At 42.1% G+C, this 26,856-nt stretch overlaps 1 protein-coding gene across 4 annotated transcripts in view; it reads right to left on the bottom strand.

Annotated features, from left to right (window-relative positions):
* CA8 (carbonic anhydrase 8) overlaps positions 1–26,856 on the bottom strand; it is a 212,367-nt gene that overhangs the window by 82,064 nt on the left and 103,447 nt on the right. For 2 of the 4 annotated variants that reach the window (XM_060128440.1, XM_060128439.1), the window contains exons 1-2: positions 5,408–5,630; positions 3,934–4,125 (exon numbers count right to left, since the gene is read on the bottom strand). In XM_060128440.1, the coding sequence (XP_059984423.1) occupies positions 3,934–4,125; positions 5,408–5,507 (292 nt within the window). In that variant the 5' untranslated portion in view covers positions 5,508–5,630. Of the gene's footprint in view, positions 1–3,933; positions 4,126–5,407; positions 5,631–26,856 lie in introns of those variants that run through there. The other 2 variants (XM_060128441.1, XR_009536536.1) reach the window with 2 other exon arrangements.

Below are 26,856 nucleotides of genomic sequence, written 5' to 3' on the forward strand. Positions count from 1 at the left end.
ACTGTTTTGCCTGCGGTCAACAACCAGATGCTGCCAGCCAGGTGTGAGTCATCACACCCCTTCCCTCAGAGAAATCCATAAACCTACAAAGGCTGCTCCAACAACACAGCCTGGTCCTATGTAATCGTGTTACTGTGACATCCACCAGACCTCAATCCCTGCCCATGTGCAGAGCCTCTGATTCAATTTTTAGACCCATTCCTAAATATGAACAGAGAGCCAAAGATGGCTGGACATCTGAGGAGAATCTCCAACATATAACAGACACCAAAACAAACAGAAGAAGGATCCCAGAATAAAAGAGACATACGGGAAACAGAAAAGAAAGCAATACAGAAGAGAATGAAGAAAAATCCTATAATCATGAAATAAATACTGGTAGCCATATTTTCTTTAATTCATAGAACACAATTTTTTAGAAATTAAAAATATAAGAGCAGAGATTAGAAGTTTAATAGAAAGATAGAAGTTGAGGAAATCTACCAGAAAGTAGAAGAAAAAGACTTAAAAAAAAAAACTTATCAATGAAATAATATAGGAAAATTTCTAAGAAATAAAAGACAATTATCCTGACTAAAAGGGCCCACCAAGGGCCCAGCAGAGAGACACACAAGGTATGCAAACAATTACTCTCACAAGCCCTTCTTCTCAGCAAGTTATTGGGAGATGAACTGTAGGAGGGAGTAAACCAACAAATCCCTGAAATGAGGGAACAACCTCAAAAAGAGGATGTCTTATCATCCAGGAAACATGGAATTGGACACAGAGACAAGCCAAGGGACTTACTAGGCCTGAGGTCCAGGGAGCTGTGGGCGATGGCAGTCCAGATGGGCTGAAGAGGGGAAGGATGGATGAGAGGACTGGAAGGACTTTTGAATGTCCTGGGAGAAGATGTGCCTGCTAGACATCAGAGAGTTTGGAAATGAAATCATGATGGATAAACAAAAACCAAAGAAACAAAAATATACCAACTCTGGGCAGGGGCAGGGGGGAACCCCACATTATTCAATAAAGGAAACAGAATATAGTCTCAGCTGGAAATGACAGTTACACAGTCATAATAATAAAAACACTGAGCTAATTTAAATAACAACTGTAATTTAAGTACACAGGGACGATGGGGGGGGCAAACCCATGATGGGGGAGGGTAATAAGAGAGCTAGACTCGTCGTCCATCATAGGGAGTTCACAGATATCTTAAATATCAAAGCACAACAGTATAAATATGCTGTGGAAGTGGGGCTTCCCTGGTGGCCCAGTGGTTGAGAGTCCGCCTGCCGATGCAGGGGACACGGGTTCGTGCCCCGGTCCAGGAGGATGCCACATGCCGCGGAGCAGCTGGGCCCGTGAGCCGTGGCCTCTGAGCCTGCGCGTCCGGAGCCTGTGCTCCGCAACGGGAGAGGCCACAACAGTGAGAGGCCCGCATACCGCAAAAAAAAAAAAAGAAAAGAAAAGAAATGTGGAAGTGACAGCAGGAAAAACAGCTAAGAGATGAAAGTGGTCGTAATCAAGGCAAACAATTTTAAGTGGGGAGGGGTGGGTTATAACCAGAAGCAGAGACAAATATAGTACTAGCCAACTATTTAAATTATGTTTACATTCTATCTTGATAAAGATAAAGCTTGAACTAAATAAATGAAATACAGGGTGTTCAGGGCTTGCAGACCATTCCTTTGAAAAACTTATATATGCTAGGAAGCAAATAAATAAGCTGGTCCAGACATGGGATTGTTTTGGTTACGTTTTTTTAAAGCTTGGAGAAACACTGAAAGGGAAGAAACAATGAAGAAGTGATTATACTGGCAGAAAGGAGACAGGCATCTGAAGGAGCAAGGTCTCCAAGGAGTCAGAAGTAAGGGGTCTGGAGTGTGCACGTCAAATCAGACCCAGACAAAAATACAGACAGCTCTTCCTCGGCGGTCAGGGTGGACCCAGTGGGCCGAGAGTCGAAACAGTGCTTGATCGGCTCTGTTCTGGGAGGCGATAGGGGGCCAAGGAAAAGGTTGAGAAGGCTTGAGAAGTTACCAGAAGAAAATGGTCAACTCAATGTGATGGAGTAAATTTGATCTTCGAGCAGGAATGGACACAGAGTCTTAACTGCCAGCGTTTGGACTCAGTCATTCCTCTACGCTCCCATGATACTTTATAACACCATGTCGTATTTACCCTGATGCTCTAAACGACTGTGTTTTCATCAATATGAATCCTCAAGAACCTTCTTATCCATTTGTATACAAACCAACGTTCAATCACCATGATGCTTGATGTGAAATGCAGGTTAGTTGTATAGATATATAAACGTTTATTTCCAGAAGTGAAAAAGCATGTCAACATACCAATAAACCTTAAAACGTAATACCAACATTACCTTAAAATGTTTTTTATGTCAGGACAGTCAGCATACAATAATTTTACTATATATTTTATAAATAATACATAATGTCCCATCATAGATAACCCCCCCAAAAAATCTGATTTAAGTTCAAATTTACATCTGAAGCTGTCTTCTTTGACTACATCCACACAACACCTAGATTCTGTTTTGGGTGACGCCCATACCTTGACTAGACTCAGAGCAGCTGGGAAGACTCTAAATTAAAGCTCAGGAACATTCACAATGAATAAAATATCCATAGTTGGTAATCAATACCTGTCCTGCCTAATAATAAACCCAAAGATTTTATGGCTTGAAATATCAAATTTATCGATTCAGAATTAATTTGAGTACAGTTGATCTCTGTTTATCAAATGCTTCCTAGTATTTCAACGTACTCCTAATTTTACGTTCTTTCCAAGAGGGAAACAGAGTTATTATTCACTATGAAAAGCAAGATATTAATGCTAATTTTAAAATATTCCACTCTCCTCTCTCCTACATTTGAGCCAAAAGCCAATTTCCTTGGTAATTACCCAACAGCTTTTCTAAAAAACATTTCAGATCCATCTCAAATAGGTTCAGAGGGGAGGAAGAGAGTTAAAAAATAAATGAGTAAAAGAGCTTTGTTTGCCATTTAAATCTTTTGCTGAGTTTACAGGCTGTTTTTGATTGCTATTAATTAAAATTCTTCTTGTCATATTAATTTAGCAGAGAAAATTAATTTGGAAAGTCTATCTTGAATGTCAGATTATGTCAATAAATCCTAATCTTTAGTTTTACAAGTTAGTAAAACAGAGAATTATAATTATCTACATGATTTATTTTTTTGTTTCTTTAAAATGGAAAGTTTATTTGCTCAGTGCACCAAATAGACTGCAAGCACTGTCATGACAAATATACAGAAATATGCAGATCAACATAAAATAGTAATTTAGTTTAAATGAAGGGAACTCTCTTTAAATGTTATGACAACGTACTCCCAAGAATCTTTTTTTCAGTTAATTATACATTTCAATAAAACAAACGGTAATGAATTAAGTGGAAGTTAGCTTGTGAATTTTTCTTAAAAATAAAAATCCAACCCTATTAATTCATATCCGTTAAACACTCTAACTAAAATCTCCAAGTAAGTGTCAAAGGAGATGAAGTTAGTTACCTTTTTTGCTTGAACAGGAAGGAAACCAAGGAACCAAGGAAAATGGTTACTACAAATACAGCAGGCAAACTGTTAAGACCGACCAATCTAGAACATACTGTTAAGCTAATCAACACTTTAGGACAAAATGCAGATTGGTACACTTGTGTACCACAGGGCTGGAATTTGACCAACTAAGGTTGTTCCAGTAACATCACACAACATGGAACAACCAACTGACACCTTCATAATTTCATCCTTTCATCCTTCCAAAAATGTTTCAGAAAATTATTCCCCTAAAAAATGCATTTTATAGTCTATAAAGGTATCCTGACAACAGAGCTAGGTTAGTTCTACCTTTAAGGTTACACAAGCTCTATAAACTTCTAGTTTAAGAAGCACGCAGAAACATCTAAAATACCTGATTTTGACTTCAGGATAACCTGAATGGCGTGCCCATCGTTGGCGACCTCACAGTCCCGGCAGACCACGTAATTCGGGGAGAGGCGGACATCCAGCAGTGAGGGGTCATATCGAGCTTCTCTTGAGTTCAAGTTAATGGGAGACTGGTACTCCCCATTAGCATCCGGAAACACCAAGCCCCACTCAACACCTGAGGTCAAAAGGAAGCAAACTTAGAACAGACTGAAAAAATAAGTTACAGCAAAATGTAACATGGGGAAAACTAGTTTAAACACTGCTTATGATCCTTGCCATTATTAAGAAGGTTATGACTACTGTCCCTTTACAGATAAAATATGGTAATAATAATGTGTGTGAATTCTTGCATTCATATTTTGAATGATCTAATGTTATCAAATAACACATTCAAAGTCCTAGACTAATAAGATATTCTATTTGCCTACACAGAGGTACTAATTTATGGCTCTAGAAAATTTAGATCATCTTTAAGTGATTAGAAAAAAAATGACACCACAAAAATTTCCTCTGTTCATTAGTTTAATTATGTGCAGTACTTGGGAAATTCCTGTAACACTCAGCATTCTTGGCAAGAGCCAAAAACCATAAATCTGTTGCTAGTGAATAAACACTCCTTACCAGAAACGCGAACACAGTATTCTGAAGTGCGCATATGCGTATATACGCATACCTGTATATACGTAATATATACATAATACTCTTTTCGTATTTTTGTAATTCAAGTTGTAAACTCTCCGTTTGTTTCAATATATGTAGCCAACATCAGCACCAGTAGTCAGCTCTGTTAGGAGTCCTACATCTTCAGGGATACATTTAGGAAACTAAACGTTTTATTATAAGGGCAGCCCCCATCTTGCCAGGTCCACTGATTCAGCTCAAAACTTAGGAAGACTTGAGCGGTGTCAGCATCCTCAGAGAAAAGATCAGTGGCTCAAATACTTTCTCCCCGCAGGCAAGCAAGAAACTAATAGTTTCACTAACGCTATATGAGAAAAGAATCTGAAAAAGAATGACTATATGTAGATGCATAACTGAATCACCTGGCTGTACATCTGAAACTAACACAACGCTCTAAATCAGCTATACGCCAATAAAACATTTTTTAAAAGAAACTAATAGTTTCACTAACGCTGTATTCTCAAGGTGTTGAGTACAGCACAGCGCGGCTCTTCTCGCTACTCGCAAGACGGAAATGTCACCGCCGCAGCCTTCAGGCTCGCCCTCCGGACCGCGGCAGATGCCAACCGCTGCCCGGCAGCAAGGCCGGGCTCCCCGACGCGAACGCCGGCGGCTGGCACCCCCGCTCTCCCCGGAGCGCCTGGTGCCCCGAAACGGGCCGGGGGCGTGCGCAAGTGTCGGGGACGCACGTGGGAAAGAGCGGACGCGGGGCGCGGCGAGCGCGCCAGAGCAGCGGGACACCAGCGGCGCCAGCCTCCCGACGCGCGGCCGGTTACCTTCCTCGTAGCCCCACTCCACACCCTCCTCCTCTTCCTCCTCATCCTCCTCCTTCTCCGGGAAGGCCACGGTATCTTCGATGAAGCTCAGGTCAGCCATGTGGAGGCCGTGGGTCCCCTCGGCGCTCTCGCCTGCGGTGCCTGCGCCTCAGCGAGGCTAGCGCTCCGAAGCGCGAGGCGGCGCACGGGGCGGTGGGAGCGCGCGTGCAAGTGGGAGCGCTCCCGCCAGTGGGAGCGCGCCTGTGTGCGTGAGGCAAGCGCGCGAGAATGAGTGTGAGCGCGTGCGGTGAAGGGCAACGTGGGTGTGAGCGCGCGAGCGAGCGCGAGCGAGCGCGAGCGGCGCGAGGCGGGAGTCGTGGGGCGGCCAGCCCTGGGGGCGTGCCCGAGTCCGGCCGGAGCGGGAGCGAAGCCGCGGCTCCGGGAGCGCGATCAGGCGAGTTATAAACCCGGCCGGGGCGTGGCTGGCACGGGAGGGACCGCCCCCTGCGCTCAGGGCTGGGGCCCGGGATGGACCGCACGAAGAGGCCCCGGGGCTACGGGCCGAACGCACGGAAGCAGGAGAACCCACCCCTAGACACACACACGCACGCACGCACGCACGCTCGGCCTCCCGCGCCCAACCCCGGTGCGCAGGGGCTAGGCCAGGGTCTTCCTACCCTAATTTACTGTCATCTTATTCCAGGAAATACCACAAAGAAAGAAAGGGGTCGGGGAGAAGAGACACGAATTGCCCCGGATAAGAGTAAAGAGAGGGCTGGAAAACTCTGTACCAAAACAAAAAGAAGTTTCCCGCTCCGAATCTTAGTCGTTGAATATTTACTTTTTAATTCATCCTTAGAGACCAGCGGAAACGATTATGGAAAATTTTCCAGGAAACGTATAGTTCCTAAAAACACTCAAGGAAAAAAAAATTATTTTAATCTAGAGAAGAAATTTTAGGGACATTTTTCCATTAAAAAAAAAAGGCAAGAGGAGTGAAAGACAGTAACGGAAGGCTGTTTAGTTTTAGTTTTAAGCCTGGCTTAAAACTTCGGGCGCAGCTGACTGTGTACACAGCTCCCAATCACCTGGTGAAATCGTGTAAATAATGAAATGCACACATAACATAACAAACAGGAACTTTGCTGATCCAAAGAGTCACCTCTTGAATATGCTTCTCAATCCAGGGTGAATGACTTCAACCCCCTGTTCCAAGAGCTTTTAACTCAGAGCAGGTTAACCCCGCATTTCTAGAAGGTCTGTGTGCATAGTAAGCTCAGATTTGGACCTTAGGTAAGATTTTTATTAATGTGCACCAAAATGTAAGCAGGTTGAATAGCGGGTTTCTAAATGATACCATCCTTATGAATGCTTAACTCGTGTAAGGATGGAGATGCTCACTTTGGAGATGTTTAGTTTCTGTGTTCCCAGCCCTCACTGCCTACTCAGCCCTCTACTTTTGTAAAAAGCGACTTTATAGGCTATTAGAAATTTCTCCGGAAAATGGATTGGGACTAAAGGGGGTGGGGGGGGAGGGGCGGACTCAACCAATTCTGCCACTTTCTGGAATATTTAACAAAATAGATAAAAGCTATTGGTCAACTTTAGCTTTGAGGATTTCAAGCGTTCTTGTAATTTCTCTTTTCCCTTAACACAGAGACCAGAAAGTCCACCATTCAGAGGACTGATACACAGTTTGAGAGAGACTAAACTCATTCTTCACTCACTGCCTTTTGGTGTTCTTTAGTGGAGACCCTCCCTCCTCTGCACCCCAGTAAGCCTGGGATTGACAGAAGCAGAGGTCTACCCTAAAGATATAGCCTTTAAAAATGATAAGCACTAAAATAATAATAATAAGCACTGCCCAAAATATTAACCACTTTCCACTGAAGTTCTTCTAAAAGGAACATTTTATTTCTTTTTCCATTTTTGAAAACTTTTTCACAGTCTTGAAAATTTCAATTGACTTTCTTTTTAGAAGTAGGTTCACACGTTCATCAAATGCTGCAACTCATGGAACCCAGGCAGGATCGTGAGAACAAGATAGATCACTTTGTGACCTTGAGCTCGTCAGCAGTGTCCATTCCCCTTTGCCCCCAAACCTGCATGGATTCTAGATTGCAACCACTGTGTGACCACCAATTTCATTTAAAGGATCACATGAATTATAGAGATGTTTACCAAACCAGAGGACAGCAAAATCTTGTGGGAAAAGCTCAGTTTTCCATGAGTAAATGGTGCGCCGTATCTACAACAGATAGGCTGAGAGATTGAATTGTTAATGCTGAATTTTGCAACTCATAGACAATTTTGCATATAGCCCACGATGTATTCATAAATACAGTAGCTACTAGACAAACGTATGTTTACACATATTTGTTCTTTGTGAATTTTTCAACATCATGTGTGTAATGTAACTCCTCTCTGCAAGCCTAGGATACCTGCCCAGCAAGCAACATATGAGCTATTCCACCATGCGTCCAGATATTCAATTAACAGGCTTAATTGCTTTGAGACTGTGTGCTTCAGAATTCTGCTAATTAACAGCACCTTAAGACCTTCTCTTCTCAGATCGCTGTACTATATTATCACTAAAGGTGGAGTTTCTATTTCTAGTTATTATAAGATATCTGTCGCCATAAAACCTGAACACACAGATCAAAGATATAGGCCATTACTTTGATTTACAAGATAGAACAAGCACACCTAAATCCAATATCAGAGAGTCTAAAAATATTCATGCTCTATATTATGAATATTAGTACTACACATATCCCTCTGTATAATTTTAATGCATTTCAACCTAGTATCATTTTGATTGATAATTCCTTAAATTAACTGTATATTGCTCACTTTTAGTGTTTGCATAACTGAGGTCAAACCACATCCTAAAACAATTTATTAAAACTAAGATATATGTAACTAATTACTATCCGATACTAAGAAAAGAGAACTAGAAATACCTAAAAGGAGCAAACTAATCTAGATATCACCGCACACCTACACAGCCCTCTGCTCCCAATCTTTTCTCACCCTTTATCTACCTTCCCAAGGCTTTCTTACTGTACGGATGAGTTTGGGCCCTAGAGTTGTCATAAATGATCATTACCTTCTTGTGCGCACCTTGTGCTCTAGGAACACCTCAAGGATGGAGCTAATATTTGCATGTCAAGTAGCTTTGAACCAGATCAATTTCTGAACTTCACCAACAATGAATTGTGTTCCTTTGTGTGCACCGCTCTGTTGTGGGAGACCCCAGAATGAATAAAATCCTGTTTGTGCCCTTAAAGAATTTACAGTTGTCTTGGGAGTGAGGAGGTGAGAAGAGGTAATTAAGTGTAATAAAGGCAGTATGTTAAATAGAGAGGCAAGTACCATCACCATCTAAGGAAGACGCGATTCACACACAAGGGAATGATCCAGGAAGGTTTCTGGGAAAAGATAGCATTTTAGGCCCACCATAAAAGATGAGTAGGAGTTTTTGGTGGGCAGTGAGGGAGGGAGTACGATTACTGGCATGAGCAATGATGCTGAATCATGAAAGTGCTTGTCATCGATCCATTTTCTTCTCTGAGAGCCTTCTATGACCTGCCAAAACCCATCCGCGATACTCAAAACATGTGTGCTTCAGTGGGCTCACGTCTGAAGTAAGACGCTTCTCTGGTTGTTACGTTCGCTAATCTGATTTTTGTTTTGTCAGTATAGATGTCAAAATTTTCCTCACTATATACATTTTGATTTCTGAAGGTTTCAAGCTTTGTTTAGTAGGCAAGTTTTGATTCTTTCATATTTCTTTCTGCAACAGATTAATCTCATATTTTGCCTGCTTCGAGTAGCATTTATCAACCTAATTTGTTTGACCTCTTCTTGGTCTCTTGTCTTCAGAATCATCAACTTTTAGTCTTTGGGTTCAGTGTAGCTGTGGAAGATTGTATAGTAAGTCCCCTACATATGAATGAGTTCCGTTCTGAGAGTGCGTTCCTAAGTCCAGTTTGTTCCTAAGTCCAACAAAGTTAGCCTAGGTAGCCAACTAACACAATCAGCTATATAGTACTGTACTGTAATAGGTTTATAATACTTTTCACATAAATAATACATAAAAAACAAACACAAAAAATAAAGAAAACATTTTTAATCTTACAGTACAGTACCTTGGAAAGTACAGTAGGACAGTACAACGGCTGGCATCCAGGGGCTGGCATCGAGTTAACAGGCAGGAAGAGTTATGGGCTGGAGGAGGGAGAGGAGGTGGGAGATGGTAGAGCTGAAGGATTGTCAGCGATAGGAGACAGTGGGCAAGCTGCAATTTCACTCACGCCTGATATTGATGGAACGTACATTTGCATCTTTGAAAGTTCACAACTTGAAGGTTCGTATGTATCTTTTCTGTCATTCTCTGGCCCTTTCTGTGAGATTGTACCTCACAGCTTTGACCAAGTAAATATCAGTAGAAGTGCATGTACCACTTCCCAGTAGAAGCTTTAGGAATTATTATGTGGTTCCACCACCATATTTGTCTCTCTGCCCCAAAATGACCCAGTCCAAGAAAGGCACTACTCCTTCAGTCAGTCTGGATACTGGAGTAAAAAGACATGCAGAGAGCAGAACCACAGACACCCCAAAGTCAACCTATTACGTCAGTGAGAAATAAACCTTTGATAAGGCACTGAGATTTCAGGGCTGTTTGTTACAGCAGCATAACCTAGCAAAAGCTGATTGTTACAGTAGCCATTCAGGTAAAGATGAGTTCAAGGGTAATCTTCATTGGCTCAAATGCTTTTTGGCACCTGTCTTTTTTTCAAAGTAAAAGTACCTCTCTGACCTGTAAGGAAACTAAACAGCCTAAAGCAGTGCACTTATCTCTGCCTTGCAAACTTCTTAGAAGCCCTGGCCCTAACTGGGATCCTGACAACCTCACCACACCATGAGAAAGCCCTCATCCATGGAAAACCCCGCATCTCCTCCAGTAGACATGGGCCATAGCTCTCTTCACTTCTCTGAGATCACACCAATTATGTCTGGGGCCCAGTGCCCCCTTCAGCACCAAAATGACAGAGGCTGAATCTGGGATGTCTGAGACCATTATATTGATGGCTCCACAATCTGTCTTTATAACAAGCAAAACCTTATGCAGGGAGCCTTCCTAGTGTTTGCCAAAGGAAATGCCCACTCACGTGGTTAAAGTGCATTCATAATAAATCTGTGTAGATCTCTAGCCCTGAAATGAAGATTGTGTTTGAAGTACGTGTTGTATAACCTCCTCCAATAGACAAATGAGCTCCTCTAGGGCAAGAGGTTCATCTTATTTCTCTTTGTATCCCCTCATGGTAGGACTTAGGACTTAGCTTCCACGTGCCACCTGATCAGCCTTTACCAATATATTAGTGCAATAAAAATTACGATTGCTGGGCTTCCCTGGTGGCGCAGTGGTTGAGAGTCTGCCTGCCGATGCAGGGGACACGGGTTCGTGCCCCGGTCCGGGAAGACACCACATGCCACGGAGCAGCTAGGCCCGTGAGCCATGGCCGCTGAGCCTGCGCGTCCGGAGCCTGTGTTCCGCAACGGGAGCGGCCACAACAGTGAGAGGCCTGCGTACCACAAAAAAAAAAAGTTACGATTGCTAAGGTGGAAGCTTTCAGGGTACAGTGGGACCATGGAAAAGGGAGTGATCAAGTTCACTTGGCGGCAGGTGTGTCAATAGGGGCTTCGTAAAGGAAGTGACATGTGAGCTGGGTCTTAAAAGATAAATAAGTGTTCTTTTGCCCACAGAAGGGAGAAGGAAGTGAGGTAAGAAAGACATTCCAGTGAAAAGGAAAACCAAACAGCAAAAACTCGAATATAGAAGCCAGCCTGGGTTCACTTTTTGATCAAGTTTTTCTTTTTCTGTGGTGTTAATAGAAGGCTTTCTGTGGTGTTAGTAAAAGGGCAAAGGGACACCTTTAAATAGTGTGTCTCTGTTTTAGTGATTTTTTTTTAAGTCTCAAAATAATCTCATGACGTGAAATAAAGTACAAAGTAAATGATAGGCAGGTACATACTGTTGACAGAACAACAATGCTAAAAATGTATTGAGGGAATTCCCTGGCAGTCCAGTGGTTAGGATGCTGTGCTTTCACTGACGAGGGCTGGGGTTCAATCCCTGGTCAGGGAACTAAGATCCCACAAGCCAAGCGGTATGGCCAAAAAAATAAAAAATTATCCTCAAGGATACAGAGACTTTTACGCCAAAAAAAAAAAGAGGTTTAAAAAACAAATGTTTTGAGCCCTCTTGACATGAAGAAACGATGCAATGGCCAAGTTAGAGTAGGCTGTTGGCCTGACTCATACTTCAGTTCCCACAGCAACTGGGATGCCTCACTCTGCCCTACAACATGCTGTTGGCAGTAGGAGATGCGCTATGCCTGTTGTGCAAAATGGCAAAGCCAATTCATAGGAAAATAATATCCGGGCACTACAGTTGTCTCCAAAGATGGCTGCTGTAATTCCTGTCCTGTAGGCACATGAGAGGGGAGGCTGGTTCCCCTTCCCTTGAATCAGGGCTGGCTTTGTGACTTGCTTTGTCCAGTAGACAGCGGTAGAGTGACCCTGGGCCAGTTTGGGGCTTTGCCTCTAAGAGGGCTGGCCGATTCCTCTTTTGCTCTTAGGAACCAGTCATCATGGAAGAAACTCTACCACCCCAAGCCCACCATGCTGTGAGGAAGCCCAAGACAGCCACGTGACAACACCTGGAGCAGCCCAGGGCACAGGTGACTGAGACCTTCCAGCCCAGCTTAGCCAGCAGCCGGATGCAGCCAGGTGAGTGGCTCCACCTGACAGTGTGTGGGGCAGAAAAATTGCCCGTCTGAGACCTGCCTGAATTCCTGGCCCACAGAATTGTGAGAAATCATAAATCATTGTTTTAAGCCACTAAGCTTTGGGGTGGTTAATTATGCAGCATAAAGAACTGAAACAGCACTAACTGTGTCCCAGGCACTATGTCAAGCATCCCCCATAGACTGTCTCCTTTAAGTCTCATAAGAGCTTTAGAAATATCATTCCATGTTCAGATGAGATTGTCGGTGGCCATAGACAGAGGTGTGGGTGACCTGAGATCTGCCTCTCTTAGAACCTGTGCTCGGAACTGCCAAACTGACTGCCTGCAGAGTTGGTGAACTCAGCTAATGTGCTCTGTCTCCACAACCAGGAGAATGTGGGTTGTAAAACAGTGAAGAACCAGACAGCAATTTAAATGCATACTCCAGCTCTAACGCATCCTGCCTCTGGGCAAACAGGGAGGTATGCTGGACCAGTCTTGGCAGCTGGAGTCAAGAGGGTCAAAAATGGAAGGGTCAAGGAAGCTAAGAAAGGAAGCTTGGAAAAAGAGCCATACAAAACTGAAACATTTTTTTAATTAATAGACTTTTTTTGAGCAGTTTTTTTTCCAAAACAATTAAGCAGAAAGTACAGACAGTTGCCACCTACCCCCTCATGTCAGCCCAGTTTCCCCTATTATTAGCATCTTGCATTCTTGTGGTACATTTGTTACAATTGATGAGCCAATATTAATGATATATTATTATTAACTAAAAGTCCATAGATTACATTAGGGTTCACTCTTTATGTTGTACATTCTGTGTATAACTTTAAGACTCTGCTTTGGGGATTTGATGAAATTTGGTACTTTTATTCTGCTCTTGGAATCCCATTTCCAAACATAACAATCCAGCAGTGGGAATTCCCTGGCGGTCCAGTGGTTAGCACTCCACGCTTTTACTGCCGTGGCCCTGGTTCAATCCCTGGTTGGTGAACTAAGATCCCACCAGCCGTGTGGAGTGGCAAGAAAAAGAAAGACTTTGCTTAGGTATAGAAAAGGGAATCTGTGGCTGGAATCCCGTGTTGAAGAGATTTGCTCCCAAATTAACCCTACTCTGCAGCCATGCATTAGTCCATCTCTGTTGCTCCTCTGACCTCTCCCCTCTCTGTCCTTCTGTTTGTCTTAGCCTCTGCTTCAACCTCAGGCTTGCCCTGCTCAGACTAACAACTCAGGATTTGATCTCTCTCTCTCTTTTTTTTTTTTTAATATTGGCTGCGCCAGTTCTTAGTTGTGGCATGCAGGATCTTTTTTATAGTTGTGGCATGCGGACTTGTAGTTGCAGCATGCATGCAGGATGTAGTTCCCCGACCAGGGATTGAACCCGGGCCCCCTGCATTGGGAGTGCAGAGCTTTACCCACTGGACCACCAGGGAAGTCCCAGGATTTGATGTCTCTTGATGGACTACAGGGCCCCTCTCACTGGCTGATTTGCTAATCAAAACTTGCTATTATGTATTTTGTGTGTAATGTGATTTCACTCATTAATTCATAACAATATGATAAAAAGTATTTTTTTATAGATGAGGAAACTGAAACTCAGAGAATTAAGTGCTTTGCCCATGTTCACACAGCTGACAAGTACAGGAGTCAACCAGGTCTACCCAGCTGTACAGCCAACACTTATTCCATACCCCTTTCCCACCTCTCACCTTAGAGTCAGGTTTTAGCCACTATTGTAACAAAATCCCATTCAAAGTGTCATTAGTTATTCATCCATTCACATTTGCAACCAGCACTCAATGGGATATAAATTAAGTACCACCTTAGCCATCTAACACGCTACTCCTCAAAAAACAGAAAGCCTTCAGGGTGTTTTTATTAAATATTTCTATTTCATAAAGAGTTTGTGTAATGAGGAGGAACCAGGGACACTAATGAAATACACAAAGCAATAAACATTCCTAATGCTATTGGAGCACACATGTTGACATTATGGTAGGAACCCCATTGACTGGGCTTCACTAACCATCACTTTTAGCATAATTTTCAATGATGGAAGAAAGAGGTTGGCGTGGTGCTAAGTAAGTACCCACAAGGTACTAAACCAGACTGACTGCACTAGTTTCGACTGGGCCTTAATTGTTTAAGGGGCAGCAACACACAACATTATAGCTTGATAGTCCCCAACTTGAAAGGAGATAACAGAAATAGACTAAAACTACAACATGAGAGCTTTAGGTGAGACACAATAATTATCAGATATAAAGAATTATCCAACGTCTGATGGAAATACATATCTTATTAAATGGATTATTATCTTTAGCATAATACACTATGTTGGAGGGTGGTATAGTATAATGGCTTTGCTGCTTAATAAGTTTGATCTTGATGAAGTCATTTAGGCTCTCTTTGCCTCGATTTCCTCATCAATTAAATGAGGACAATAATGGTACCAGACCAAAAGCGGTGTTGAGAAGATTACCTAAGTTCGTATAGATAATGCATCTGAACGAGAAGAGCCAGTTCTACTAGGATGCTTGCTGTGAAAATGTAGATTTGTTCCAGTGCAATTGATGTATCAGGGAACAATTTGAGCACACCAAGACTTCCCTGTTCACTCAGGCCACTTTCCTTTCTGTGAGAAACATGAGATGGAAGCAGAAAAAACTGCACCCAGTTGACCTGAGTCATGACGGGACTACACATGTGCGCACATGCACACACTCAGACGTCGGCCAGCTACGTCTGACGTGACAATTCTCCGTCAGACTTCAGGTGACCCTCCTTCCACCCCTTCACAGTAAGTCACAAGCTGCAAACCCTTCTACAAGCAAACATCAGGGCTTCTCCAAGTTAAAATGCTGCACTTATTTTAGCATTTATGCATTTCTTAACCTTTGAAGTGTGTAAAAGCGGCTACCATTTTATTCCATTCCTTTGGGTTTTTTTTAAATGTGTCACTGATGAAGGGTTTGAGTGTTGTGCCCCTGATCCCATTTTCCCCAGAAGCCCTGTGGCTGTTTTTGCCAATTTTTCATAGCACAGTGTTTTTTAGGAACACATGTATCACATTATAGCAAAACAGACTGTATCTGCCACTAATGAGCACTCAAATAGTGTGATTATTATTGTTGTAATATAAGAAACGGACACTTGGTGTATATGACCTGGCTGTTTTCTTAGATCATTTTATCTTTGAGTTAATTTGGTTATTGTCATCATTTAGTTTGAATACTGTCCATCTCGCTGTTATTCATGTTATTGTTGTATTCGTATTTAGGAATGTCTTTATGATGTGCATACTTGTGAAATTGCTCAAGGTATGTGAACCAGAGATGCCAAAAATTCTAAATGTTATTTAAATAAATCCAATCAACGTTAACCCTGTAAGCAGACACGGGAAAACCGCACTTCACACCAAAGCAGGGGAAGGAGTTAGGGCTGGAAATGAGCACAGTTTGGGCAACAAGTATGAATCAAATACTACTGGACTTATTTACTCATTTAATCCTTGTGACAACTCTATGATGTAAGTTTTATTACCACCATCTGACAGACAAGGAAACTGAGGCCCAGAGAGTGTATATATAACTTCCCCAAAATGAAAGAAACAATGAGCGATGAAATTAGGATATGCACACAATCTGCTCACTTGAAAGATAGTATGGCTTCCATTACTCCAATAATAGGATGTTGTGACTCAAGAAGCATGTTGGACAACCAGTAAATACCTGCTGACAAGATCACCGACAATCTAAAATCTGTCTTTCTGAAAGGCATTTGACATTCAAAAGGTATTAGATCCCTACCGATGTACACAGTATAGTACCAAGATGTTAGCTAATTAGACCTTACCGTTTCTCACCGACTGTTGCCGATTCCCTATTAGCTGTGACCCCTCCTAGATTCTCTCAATCTTGACTCTTCTATGCTCTCAAAATTCCCATGTATGCGCTGCACACAGAATTGATCTCAGCTGGGTTGAATCAACCTCTTCTATACCCACAACACCAGATACTTTCTGGTCCCCAGATACACCGTGTATTTCACGTTGCGGGTGGTGTTTTCTCCACACAAATGGAGAACTCCTGTTCATTTTCCTGTTCCCCTCCTCAGCCCTTCTTAGCCCCTGACTATCTACAAAACTCTGCTCAAGTTCTTCCTCCCTATGTAGGCTTCCCCACCTCCCACAGTTTGCCAAAGTAGGTGCTATTCTATTCTGGAAGCATTTGCACCATAATCATTGCTTCCATATCTTTCTCCAGCGCTTGAGTATAAGCTCTCAAGAAACAGTGACTACATATTATTCGTCTTGGAATACCCAAGACCTAGTAAGAGGCAGGTCTTGCCTCAAAATAATGCTTGTTGACTAATGCACATGACCAGATTTTAATCATTTTTAAAATAACCTAGAACAAATGCTTTGGAAAGTCCATAATCTGACTCTAAAATGAACATTCTGGGTCTGCAAAAAGTGATTTAGAACACTTCCAGGCAAAAATAACTGAACCGTATTGTTTCATATACTGCACACTTTGAAGGTCAAAGTCCTATTCTTACACAGAGTTTCTAAGCCACAATACATCTGAATCAGTTCTTTTTTATGGAACGCTTCATAAAATTTTATTACATTTTGAAAGTCTCTACATTTTATCTTTTAAAACCGTTGATTTTTGTCCTCCTTGGGAATTGCCCCAGCTTGGATAAGCTTCCCTCTGTAACAGAAGCCTGATGAGAACCTGCTGTTCCTGACCGGTGAGCACATCCAAGCCCATTTGTATTTGGAGTTGATGGAAACCATGTGCATTTGTGACGACTGTGAGAAAGTGGTCCCTGCTGTATTCCAGAACTTCCTAAGGAGAAGGAACTTTGGTTTCTCTGTAAGGATCTGTGTTTCTTTGTATCTACTAAGAAGAAACTTTTGTCTTCTTGGCTACCAAGACTACCCAGACCTGTCTCCTTTTCCAGTACACGGAAATATAACTCCTCCTCCCTTTTTTTTCCTTTTCATAACTGCTTTGGCACTAACTGATGATCTCTGAGGGGCCGAACCAAAAAACTTGTGCAAGAAATATGAGTTTTGATAGCATAAGTTGAAAAAGGAATACCTGATGGATACTGAGGGATAAAACCATTGGATAAGCACCAATGGGCAAACTGAAGTCCCCAAGGATAACTAGATACATTCTAGTTGGGAAATGATGTGGCATCAGTAAATTAGTTATAGATGTATTTGCCAATTTCTGCAATAATAAAATTAAGAAAGTTCCTTTTGGAGATTAGAAGATGTAATGTCAGGAAAAATTAAAAGAAAGTCTATCTTGTACAATTAATAAGTTTTGAAAAATTATGCTATAGTTTTAAAAATCTATAGTTTTCTGAAAGATTTAGATAAATTCATGGGTTCAATAGCCAATGGGTATGGTACCCAAAGAAAAACAGGGCTATTGATGCCTCTGGGGTCTAACACATTGGAAAATCGTGTCCCAGCACTGAATACCCTTTATAAGAACACAACAATCTGAAACTCCACTTTTGACTTATTCTTATGTTAATGTTTACATATTCTCAAAAGCTGTAACCTTCTGTTGGAAGTCAAAAGCAAATAAAACACTAGGTGCTCAAGAATGAGATAAAGATATAATAGAGGAGGGCTTCCCTGGTGGCGCAGTGGTTGAGAGTCCGCCTGCCGATGCAGGAGACACGGGTTCGTGCCCCGGTCCGGGAGGATCCCGCATGCCGCGGAGCGGCTGGGCCCGTGAGCCATGGCCACTGAGCCTGCGCGTCCGGAGCCTGTGCTCCGCAACGGGAGAGGCCACAACGGTGAGAGGCCCGCGTACCGCAAAAAAAAAAAAAAAAAAAAAAAAAAAGATATAATAGAGGAAACTTTAACAAAGACTGAGAAAGGCAGAATCCTTTGGAGTCCACCCTGAAAGTCTTAATTTCCCTGAACAAACACCATCATCTCACAAAAACACGAAACAAATATCCAACACGCATACCCATTATCAAGAGAAGCATTTTTCGCCTTATGTGTAAAGATCTTAGGTTTGTCTAAACCAGAGGGTTTTATTTTTTTTTTCAGAATAAACTGGATTTAATCAATTTTATCAGATTCTTTCATGAGTCTCCGATATTCTTGTATCCTGTATTATTTTTTTCTTTCAATTTCCATATATATATATTTTTAACATCTTTATTGGAGTATAATTGCTTTACAATCGTGTGTTAGTTTTTGCTTTATAACAAAGGAAATCAGCTATACATATATCCCCATATCTCCTCCCTCTTGTATCTCCCTCCTTCTCTCCCTATCCCACCCCTCTAGGTGGTCACAAAGCACCGAGCTGATCTCCCTGTGCTATGCGGCTGCTTCCCACTAGCTATCTATTTTACATTTGGTAGTGTATGTATGTCCATGCCACTCTCTCGCTTTGTCCCAGCTTACCCTTCTCCCTCCCCGTGTCCTCAAGTCCATTCTCTATGTCTGCATCTTTATTCCTGTCCTGCCCCTAGGTTCTTCAGAATCATTTTTTTTTGATTCCATATATATGTGTTAGCATACAGTATTTGTTTTTCTCTTTCTGACTTACTTCACTCTGTATGACAGTCTCTAGGTCCATCCACCTCACTACAAATAACTCAGTTTTGTTTCTTTTTATGGCTGAGTAATATTCCATTGTATATATGTGCCACATCTTCTTTATCCATTCATCTGTCGATGGACACTTAGGTTGCTTCCATGTCCTGGCTACTGTAAATAGAGCTGCAGTGAACATTGTGTAAACCAGCGGTTTTTAAAGTGTGGTCCTGGACCAGCAGTATCACATCACCTGAGAAATAGTTAGGAATGCAAATTTCTGGGCTCCACTCCAGACTCACCGAATCAGAACCTCTGAGGCTAGAGCTAGCGATCGTGTTTTAACAGGCTAAAGTTTGAGAACCAGTGGTCTTAGACCTGTGCTGTCCAGTAAGGTAATTACAAGTTGCTATCAAGCATTTGAAACATGGCTAGTCCAAATTGAGATGTGTAGGTAAGTGTAAAATTCACAATGAATTTCAGAAACACAGTACAAAAAAAAAAAAATTAAAAGATTTCACTAATGTTTTTATATTGATTACATGGTGAAATAATAATGAATTGGAATATCAGGTTAAACAAAGTGTACTGTTAAAATCAATTTAATCGGTTTTTTAAAAACTTTTAATCCACCTAAAAGACAATTTACAATTACATATGAGCTGCATTATATTTCTATAGGACAAGACTGCTCTAGACCAAACTTCTTAAAAATGTAAAAATTCACTCCACGGAATTCCTATAGAAAATTATATAACCTCTGCTTAAATATTTTCAATGGCGAGGAATCCACCTATGAGCACCTTCTGAACAGGTCTTTCATATATGTTGAATTAAGACCTGCCTTGCTGTAACTTCCTGTTTGTTTTTGGTTGTTTTGTTTGTTTGTTTGTTGTTTTGGTTTTTTCCTTTATCTAGTTCTGACCTCCATAACCGCACAGAATAAGGATAACCTTTTGCTTCATGACAATTCTTTAGTATTTTATAACTTGAGTCACTGTCAACAATGTGTCTTTGTGTTTGCTAGGCTGAAAATATCCCCTGTACCATCATTTGTCCACATAATGCATGATTTCAAGAGCTTCTGCTTTCACAGTTACTCTCTGTTAAGCATCCTCTTCTTTGGAAATATCCCTCGTATAGGAAAAATGGTCCACGTATTGGAAAAGGGCCAAAGTGATTTCTGGAGCTCAGGGCATTGTTGCCAAACCCTCTGGGCGTATCTAATTCCAAAGGGGTGAGCACTTTCACTTGATTGACAAGCCTATTTTCCAAATCTGCAGGGATAGAGTTTAAGTTACAGAAAACGGATAACAACACAAACGTTGTATGCCCATAGCAGTGCAAATGATTCCTGTTCATGGCAATGCAAATGAAGTCTGTCTGGCAGAGAATATAAATCTCTGTAAGTCAAAAACACATTTAAGTGGATTTTAATTAATGAGTTAATAAAATATTTGACACATATTCATTTTATTTTTGTGATTTTACCTTTCTGAAAATTATGCCTTCACATTCCTGAAATAGGATTCCCGGCACACAGGATAACGCAGTGGATGTGTGCTGAGTACCGTGGGCTCCTCTCTGCTTGCCGGGCTACTCCACATCTCCTAACTCCAGAATTTTCTAACGAGCTCATTAGCACTACAGAAACAAAACATTCCTTCTTTTCTTCACAGATGATACTCTAGCTAAGTTTCCCCTACCGAATACCTTTTATTTTAATACTCAGATGCTAGATTTTTTTTCTTACATTTATGCCTTTTAAATTTAATATTGAGAATTTGAGTACATTATTCCAACCTGAGGAAATGACTATTGTATCATTTCTGTCTTTATCAAAATGCAAACTGGATGCCAAAAATCACTCAGAACTCAGGGAGGTGTTTGGTAAGCAAACTCTGCTTCCACAGGAGGGATGAGAGAGAGGAAGAGGGAGGAGACCCTCTACAGAAGCAAGGGCAAGCAGAGGCTGACACGGGTGTGGTGGGACTGAGACTTAAACAGTCTGAGGGCGGGGCCTGCTCTTCTGGAAGAATAATTCACAGTTGTCCACTCTTCCTTATGTTATACATCAATAAAATGACTCTCCTAGGGCTTCCCTGGTGGCTCAGCGGTTGAGAGTCCGCCTGCCAATGCAGGGGACGCGGGTTCGTGCCCTGGTCCGGGAAGATCCCACATGCCGCAGAGCGGCTGGGCCCGTGGGCCATGGCCGCTGAGCCTGCGTGTCCAGAGCCTGTGCTCCACAATGGGAGAGGCCACAACAGTGAGAGGCCCGTGTACCGCAAAAAAAAAAAAAAAATGACTTTCCTAAATCTTTCTACTGAATTTTAAAATACCATCTTAGAAGTCAGAGTACACTTCTTTCATGGAATAAGGTGGTCAGAGGGGACAGCTTTACTCCTTTTGGTGAAGTTTGCAATTTGCCTTTCACAAATGTTAGCAACTCGATGGTTAGCCGTGATTCCTCCTTTGGATTGTCAACTGGAAGCAGTTTGTATCTTGCTGGTTATTTGTGAGAAGAGAAGGGAAAAGAAACAGCATCAAAATACGACCTGGAAGTGAGTACACTTTATAAGCGAGGCTATTGCTAAATACGACCACTGTCCTTCGTGAAATACGAAATTATACCTGATTGATTGTAACGGTTGAAATTTTCCTCATTGTTTTTCTATAATAATCATTAGCCAAAAACAACTCTCTAATCTTGTAATGCCAACACTGTACAGATTTAGGAGCTTTTTAGTACTAAGCATATAATAAATCGTCCAGAAATATTTTTTGATTGTCTTTGGATGTTAACTATAACATGTCCTGTGAGTATAAATTCCTGAACATTATTTTTAAATAAACACTCGTTTGTAGCCAAAAAAAAAAAGAATAAAAATTTTACATTCACAATAAAAAATAATAAGAATATAAAATTAAGAATATAAAATCGCCAGAGCGCCTTCAAGGGTCTTACAAGTGACCCCATGAAAGTAAGGGACCCTGACCTGCGCTTGTTTGGCTTCCCCGTGAATCTGTTCTGCATCAGCTAACTGGCTGGCACAGAGCAGGTCCTCAGTACCTGGGCTGATTTATTTATTTATCACAATTTTTATGTCATTGTTTCTGTGACTCCTTACCTCTTATGAAAGATATGTACAACGGACTTCCCTTGTGGCACAGTGGTTAAGGATCCGCCTGCCAATGCAGGGGACACAGGTTCAAGCCCTGGTCCAGGAAGATCCCACATTCCACGGAGTAACTAAACCCGTGCGCCACAACTACAGAGCCTGCGCTCTAGAGCCTGCGAGCCACAGCTACTGAGCCCGCGTGCCACAACTACTGAAGCCCACGCACCTAGAGCCCGTGCTCCACAACAAGAGATGCCACCACAATGAGAAGCCCACGCACACTGCAACGAAGACTCAACGCAGCCAAAAATGAATAAATAAATAAATTCATTTTTAAAAAAAGATACATACAAGCCTCCATGCACCTGCTTTTTATGAGGTTTATTTAAAAGTTGTCCTGAGCTTATTCTGTTTTCTCTTTTAGATGTCTCATAAATAGCTATTTTCAAGTGCCTGAAGTTAACTTGGGTTTCTCCCAGAGTGAGACAATGGGGAGACGGCTCTGAAAGCAACAGGTAAGTGAAATTGAGGATCGAATTTATAAAAACAAGTTGTCTTACTTTTGTAGTTATAGTACACTAATAGGAACTTTCAAAAGCAACTGATGCGGGGCCCTTGGGGGCCAGTAGTAAGTCCTCGCTCCCTCAGCAGCCGTGCTCCCATGTGTTATTGCAGGTGGTGATGAGCCCAGCACACTCAGGTTTCTCACCCTGTCCTATGTATTTTCACTTTCTAATTCAATATTTTTAAACACATTAAAAGAAATGCCCAAGAGCCCTGAAAGCCAACACAAATCACAAAAGGGAAGCCAGAGAGAGTACACGAGGGTCAAAGAGTTCCCCTTGGCCTCTGTGGAAGAAGAGGACAGAATAACCATGCGCTTTAGCGCTCACCGAGTGTCCTGTCTTTTTAGTAACATGAGGGAAAACCTCCTTCCGTGGTCCCTTCCACCTGCTAGCGCTCCATCCCTTCTTCTGGAATGCTCACTCTCCATGGGTTAGGCTGCCTTGTAAGAGGTAGAAGGCCATGCTGCCCACCCACCTCTGTGCTGTCTCCCCAGGAGCTGAAGGAAGAGAAAGATCCTACTGCCCTGCATGCGTGTGTTGCCGATAATTTGGGTGGGATTTTGTTCTCATTGCTGTAGGGTGAATGAAAGGGTGTGTGATCCCCCATGTGTGAATTTGAGTTTCAGCTGAGCCCACTTCTGGAACGGTTTATGACTCACATGAGCCCCCTTTTGCGAGTCCAGGCCCCCACTTCATACCAAGGGAAGTGGTCTGTGTAAGTCCACAGAGTTGTAACGGCATAAATATTTAATGACCAGAGCCTGTGTTCAATAACAGTAGAGTTTGGAAGATTCTTCCCTTTTAATCTCACTGTACAGTGTAGCCTGGTAGTATTTGGGACCAAATTCCAGCTCCCCCAATTGCCAGCTGGGGGATCAGCTCGGCAGATCTCTTAAAACTGTCTAATCCTCACCTTCCCTACCTGTAAAACGCAGTAAGGTGTAATAGCAACATTTACTTCTTATGTGATTATGGAGATAATGTATTGAAATAGTTGCCTGCACTGCCCAGGACACCTTCAGTGCTTAGGAAAAGGGTAGCTGCTGTTACAACATTTGTCATTTGTCAATATGTATTGTAATGACTTTTTTTTTTTTTTTGCGGTACGCGGGCCTCTCACTGTTGTGGCCTCTCCCGTTGCGAAGCACAGGCTCCGGACGCGCAGGCTCAGCGGCCATGGCTCACGGGCCCAGCTGCTCCGCGGCACGTGGGATCTTCCCAGACCGGGGCACGAACCCGTGTCCCCTGCATCGGCAGGCGGACTCTCAACCACTGCGCCACCAGGGAAGTCCCCGTAATGACTTTTTAACCCTTATATTCAAGTATACATAATGTAAAGTTTACCTGTTAAAAGTGTACAGTTCACTGGTTTTTACTGTATTTACAGAGATGTACAGCCATCCCTATAATCTGAGTTGAGAACATTTTTATCATCTCAGAAAGAAACCTTAGGGACTTCCCTGGCGGTCCAGTGGTTACGACTCTGCGCTTCCACTGCAGGGAGCACAGGTTCGTTCAATCCCTGGTCGGGGAACTAAGATCCCGCATGCCGCACGGCGCAGCTGAAAAGAAACCTTATGCCCATTAGCATCACTTGCATTCCCCCATCTCCACAACCCTCCGCTGTGCACTTGAATAGAAGTGGTGGCAGTGCACATCCTTGCCTTAGTCCCAGCCTTAAGGGTAAAGCGTTCAGTCTTGCATCATTTAGTATGATCCTTGTTGACGGTTTTTGGCACATTTATCAGTTTAAGGAGTTTCCCTTCTGTCCCTAACTTGGTAAGGAGCAGCAGATTTTGTCAAATAGTTTTCTGTGTCTGTTGAGGTGATCACGTCGTTTTTGTCTTTTATTCTATTAATATGGTGTATTTCATTAATTGATTTTCTGGTGTTAAACCAACCTTGCACTCCTGGAATAAATCCCAAGTTCTCATGGTGTCTAATCCTTGTTATATATTGCTGTATTTGGTTTGCTAGTGTTTTAAGTGTTCAAAGATAGGATTGTATGCCTTCATTAGGCCTAAATAACTAGGTGCGTGATACAGGCTATACTATGCGTCCAAAGGGGCTAAGGCTGGATGAAGTCACATCCTGCTGTTTGCGAAGGATACAGGGGCCAAACTGAGAGCAGAGACTCTTCCCTGCTCTAATCATCTTATAGAAATCACGTTAAAGAAACCTGCTGGGTTTTGCATTATTAGGACTACCAGGCACCACTTTCAAATATAAATAATGCAAAAATGTATTTAGTAAACCAAGAAATATATACAGCTACATATAATGGGTTCCCCACAAATATCAATTGATGGTGTTAAAATGATATGAAGAGAAAACTGCATGAGAAAAACATGGGCCTTGAGAAAGATGACAAAAAAGTGACCAAACACCTATTCATTCACTTTAAAAACATTTGTTGATGCGTGTGCCAAACTCTGGGGGGCGGATACCAAGAAGACTAAGATACCGTCCTTGTTCCCAAGGGCTGCTAGTTAGTGTAGAGGGCAGAGCGATAAACAGACAGCTACATTGCAGAGCACTAAGCACAGAGTAGAAATAGGTGTGAGGCTCAGAGGACGCCCAGAAGGGGGAGTAAGGAAGGAAGTCAACCCTCCGTTGACTCACAGATGCAGAACTCGAGGGTACGGAGGGCTGACTGGGTATTTACATAAGGGACCTGAGCATCCTCAGATTTTGGTGTCTGCAAGGGGTCCTGGAACCAATCCCCTGCAGATACTGAGGGACCACTGTAATGGCGAGAATGTGGAGAAATTGGTAGGCCTTGGTAATCAGTCCATAAATTTACTGTGTAAAGAAGTTCTAGAACTTTTTGATTGTCACATAGGTTTAGAAAAATGTATTTAAACAACGCTTCTATAGCACTATATGCCAGTCTAAGCATTCTACAATTGTCAATTCAGTTAACAATCCAATAGGATAGTGCTGTTATCATTCCCATTTTACAGATGAGAAAACTGAGTCTCTGAGAGGTTAAGAAAGTTGTCTGACTCAGACTGTAGGTGGTGGAAGCAGGATTTAAACCTAGGCATGCTAGCTTCAGTTTCCATGCTTTTACCACTATGCCAGGCCAATGTAGGAACTGGACTTTTAACCTGATATATGTCTCAGGAAATGCTTCTAAAACTTTAATGGGCATACAGATCTTTGGGGATCTTGTTAAAAAGCAGATTCAGATTTAGTAGGTCTGATCTGGGGTCTGATATTCTGCATTTCTGACAAGCTCCCAGGGGATGCCAGTGCTGACAGTCCAAGGACCACACTTTGAGTTTCAAGGGTCTAGGATCTGCTGTCATTTTTTTAAAATATAATATACTCAGGAGTTCCCTGGTGGCCTACTGGTTAGGATTCCAGGCTTTCACTGCCGTGGCCCAGGTCCAATCCCTGGTCAGGGAACTGAGATCCTGCAAGGTAGGCAGCACGGCCAAAATATATATATATAATATATTATCATATTATCATAAAATATTATATCATATCATATATATTATATATATATTACATACATAATATATATTATAATTATATTTTATATATATATTACCAAAACAGATAATCCATTTCCAGGCCTTATAAACCAAGCATTCTATACATACATGTCCTTAGTCCACTGAAAACTACTGCTATGAATAGCATGTATGACATGAGGTTATTGTGGATATCTGTGCATCATCACTGGGTCCAGATTCATCTCCTCGATAAAAAATAGTGAAACTTAGGGGCCTTCCCTGGTGGTGCAGTGGTTAAGAATCTGCCTGCCAATGCAAGGGACGTGGGTTCGAGCCCTGGCCCGGGAAGATCCCACATGCTGCAGAGCAAGTAAGCCCGTGTGCCACAACTACTGAGGCCTGCGCTCCTAGAGCCCGTGCTCTGCAACAAGAGAGGCCACGACAGTGAGAAGCTCGTGCACCACAACGAAGAGTAGCCCCCGCTCGCCGCAACTAGAGAAAACCCACGCACAGCAATGAAGACCCAACACAGCCAAAAATAAAAAATAAATAAATTAATTTTTAAAAAATAGTGAAACTTAAATCACACTCTCCTTTGACTAACAGAACTGACTTTTCCACAATGCCTCATTTATTTCACATATTTCAGTTCCTCAAAAGTTCCATAAACGATTCTGTAGTGTTCTCTTTTCACCCATTAAATAGGCAATTTCTCTTTTCTTGAAAGAATTCAGGACTTATCCCCACTCTTTGAATACAAATGACTTCCAAAGGCTTTGCAGAGGGAGGGCTTATTTCTTTTGAGGAACCTGAGTCATGAACCACTCTCTAAGAATCCACTCTATGTCCATGGGTTATTTCACAATGCACGGCAACTTCCAAAAATTTAAGTTGCAGAAAGTAGTCAGAGCTCAAGAAAGTTTTTTGATTTTTAAATGATTGCTTTAT

Source organism: Lagenorhynchus albirostris, chromosome 17 (genome assembly GCF_949774975.1).
Source record: "Lagenorhynchus albirostris chromosome 17, mLagAlb1.1, whole genome shotgun sequence".
Classification (NCBI taxonomy): domain Eukaryota; kingdom Metazoa; phylum Chordata; class Mammalia; order Artiodactyla; family Delphinidae; genus Lagenorhynchus; species Lagenorhynchus albirostris.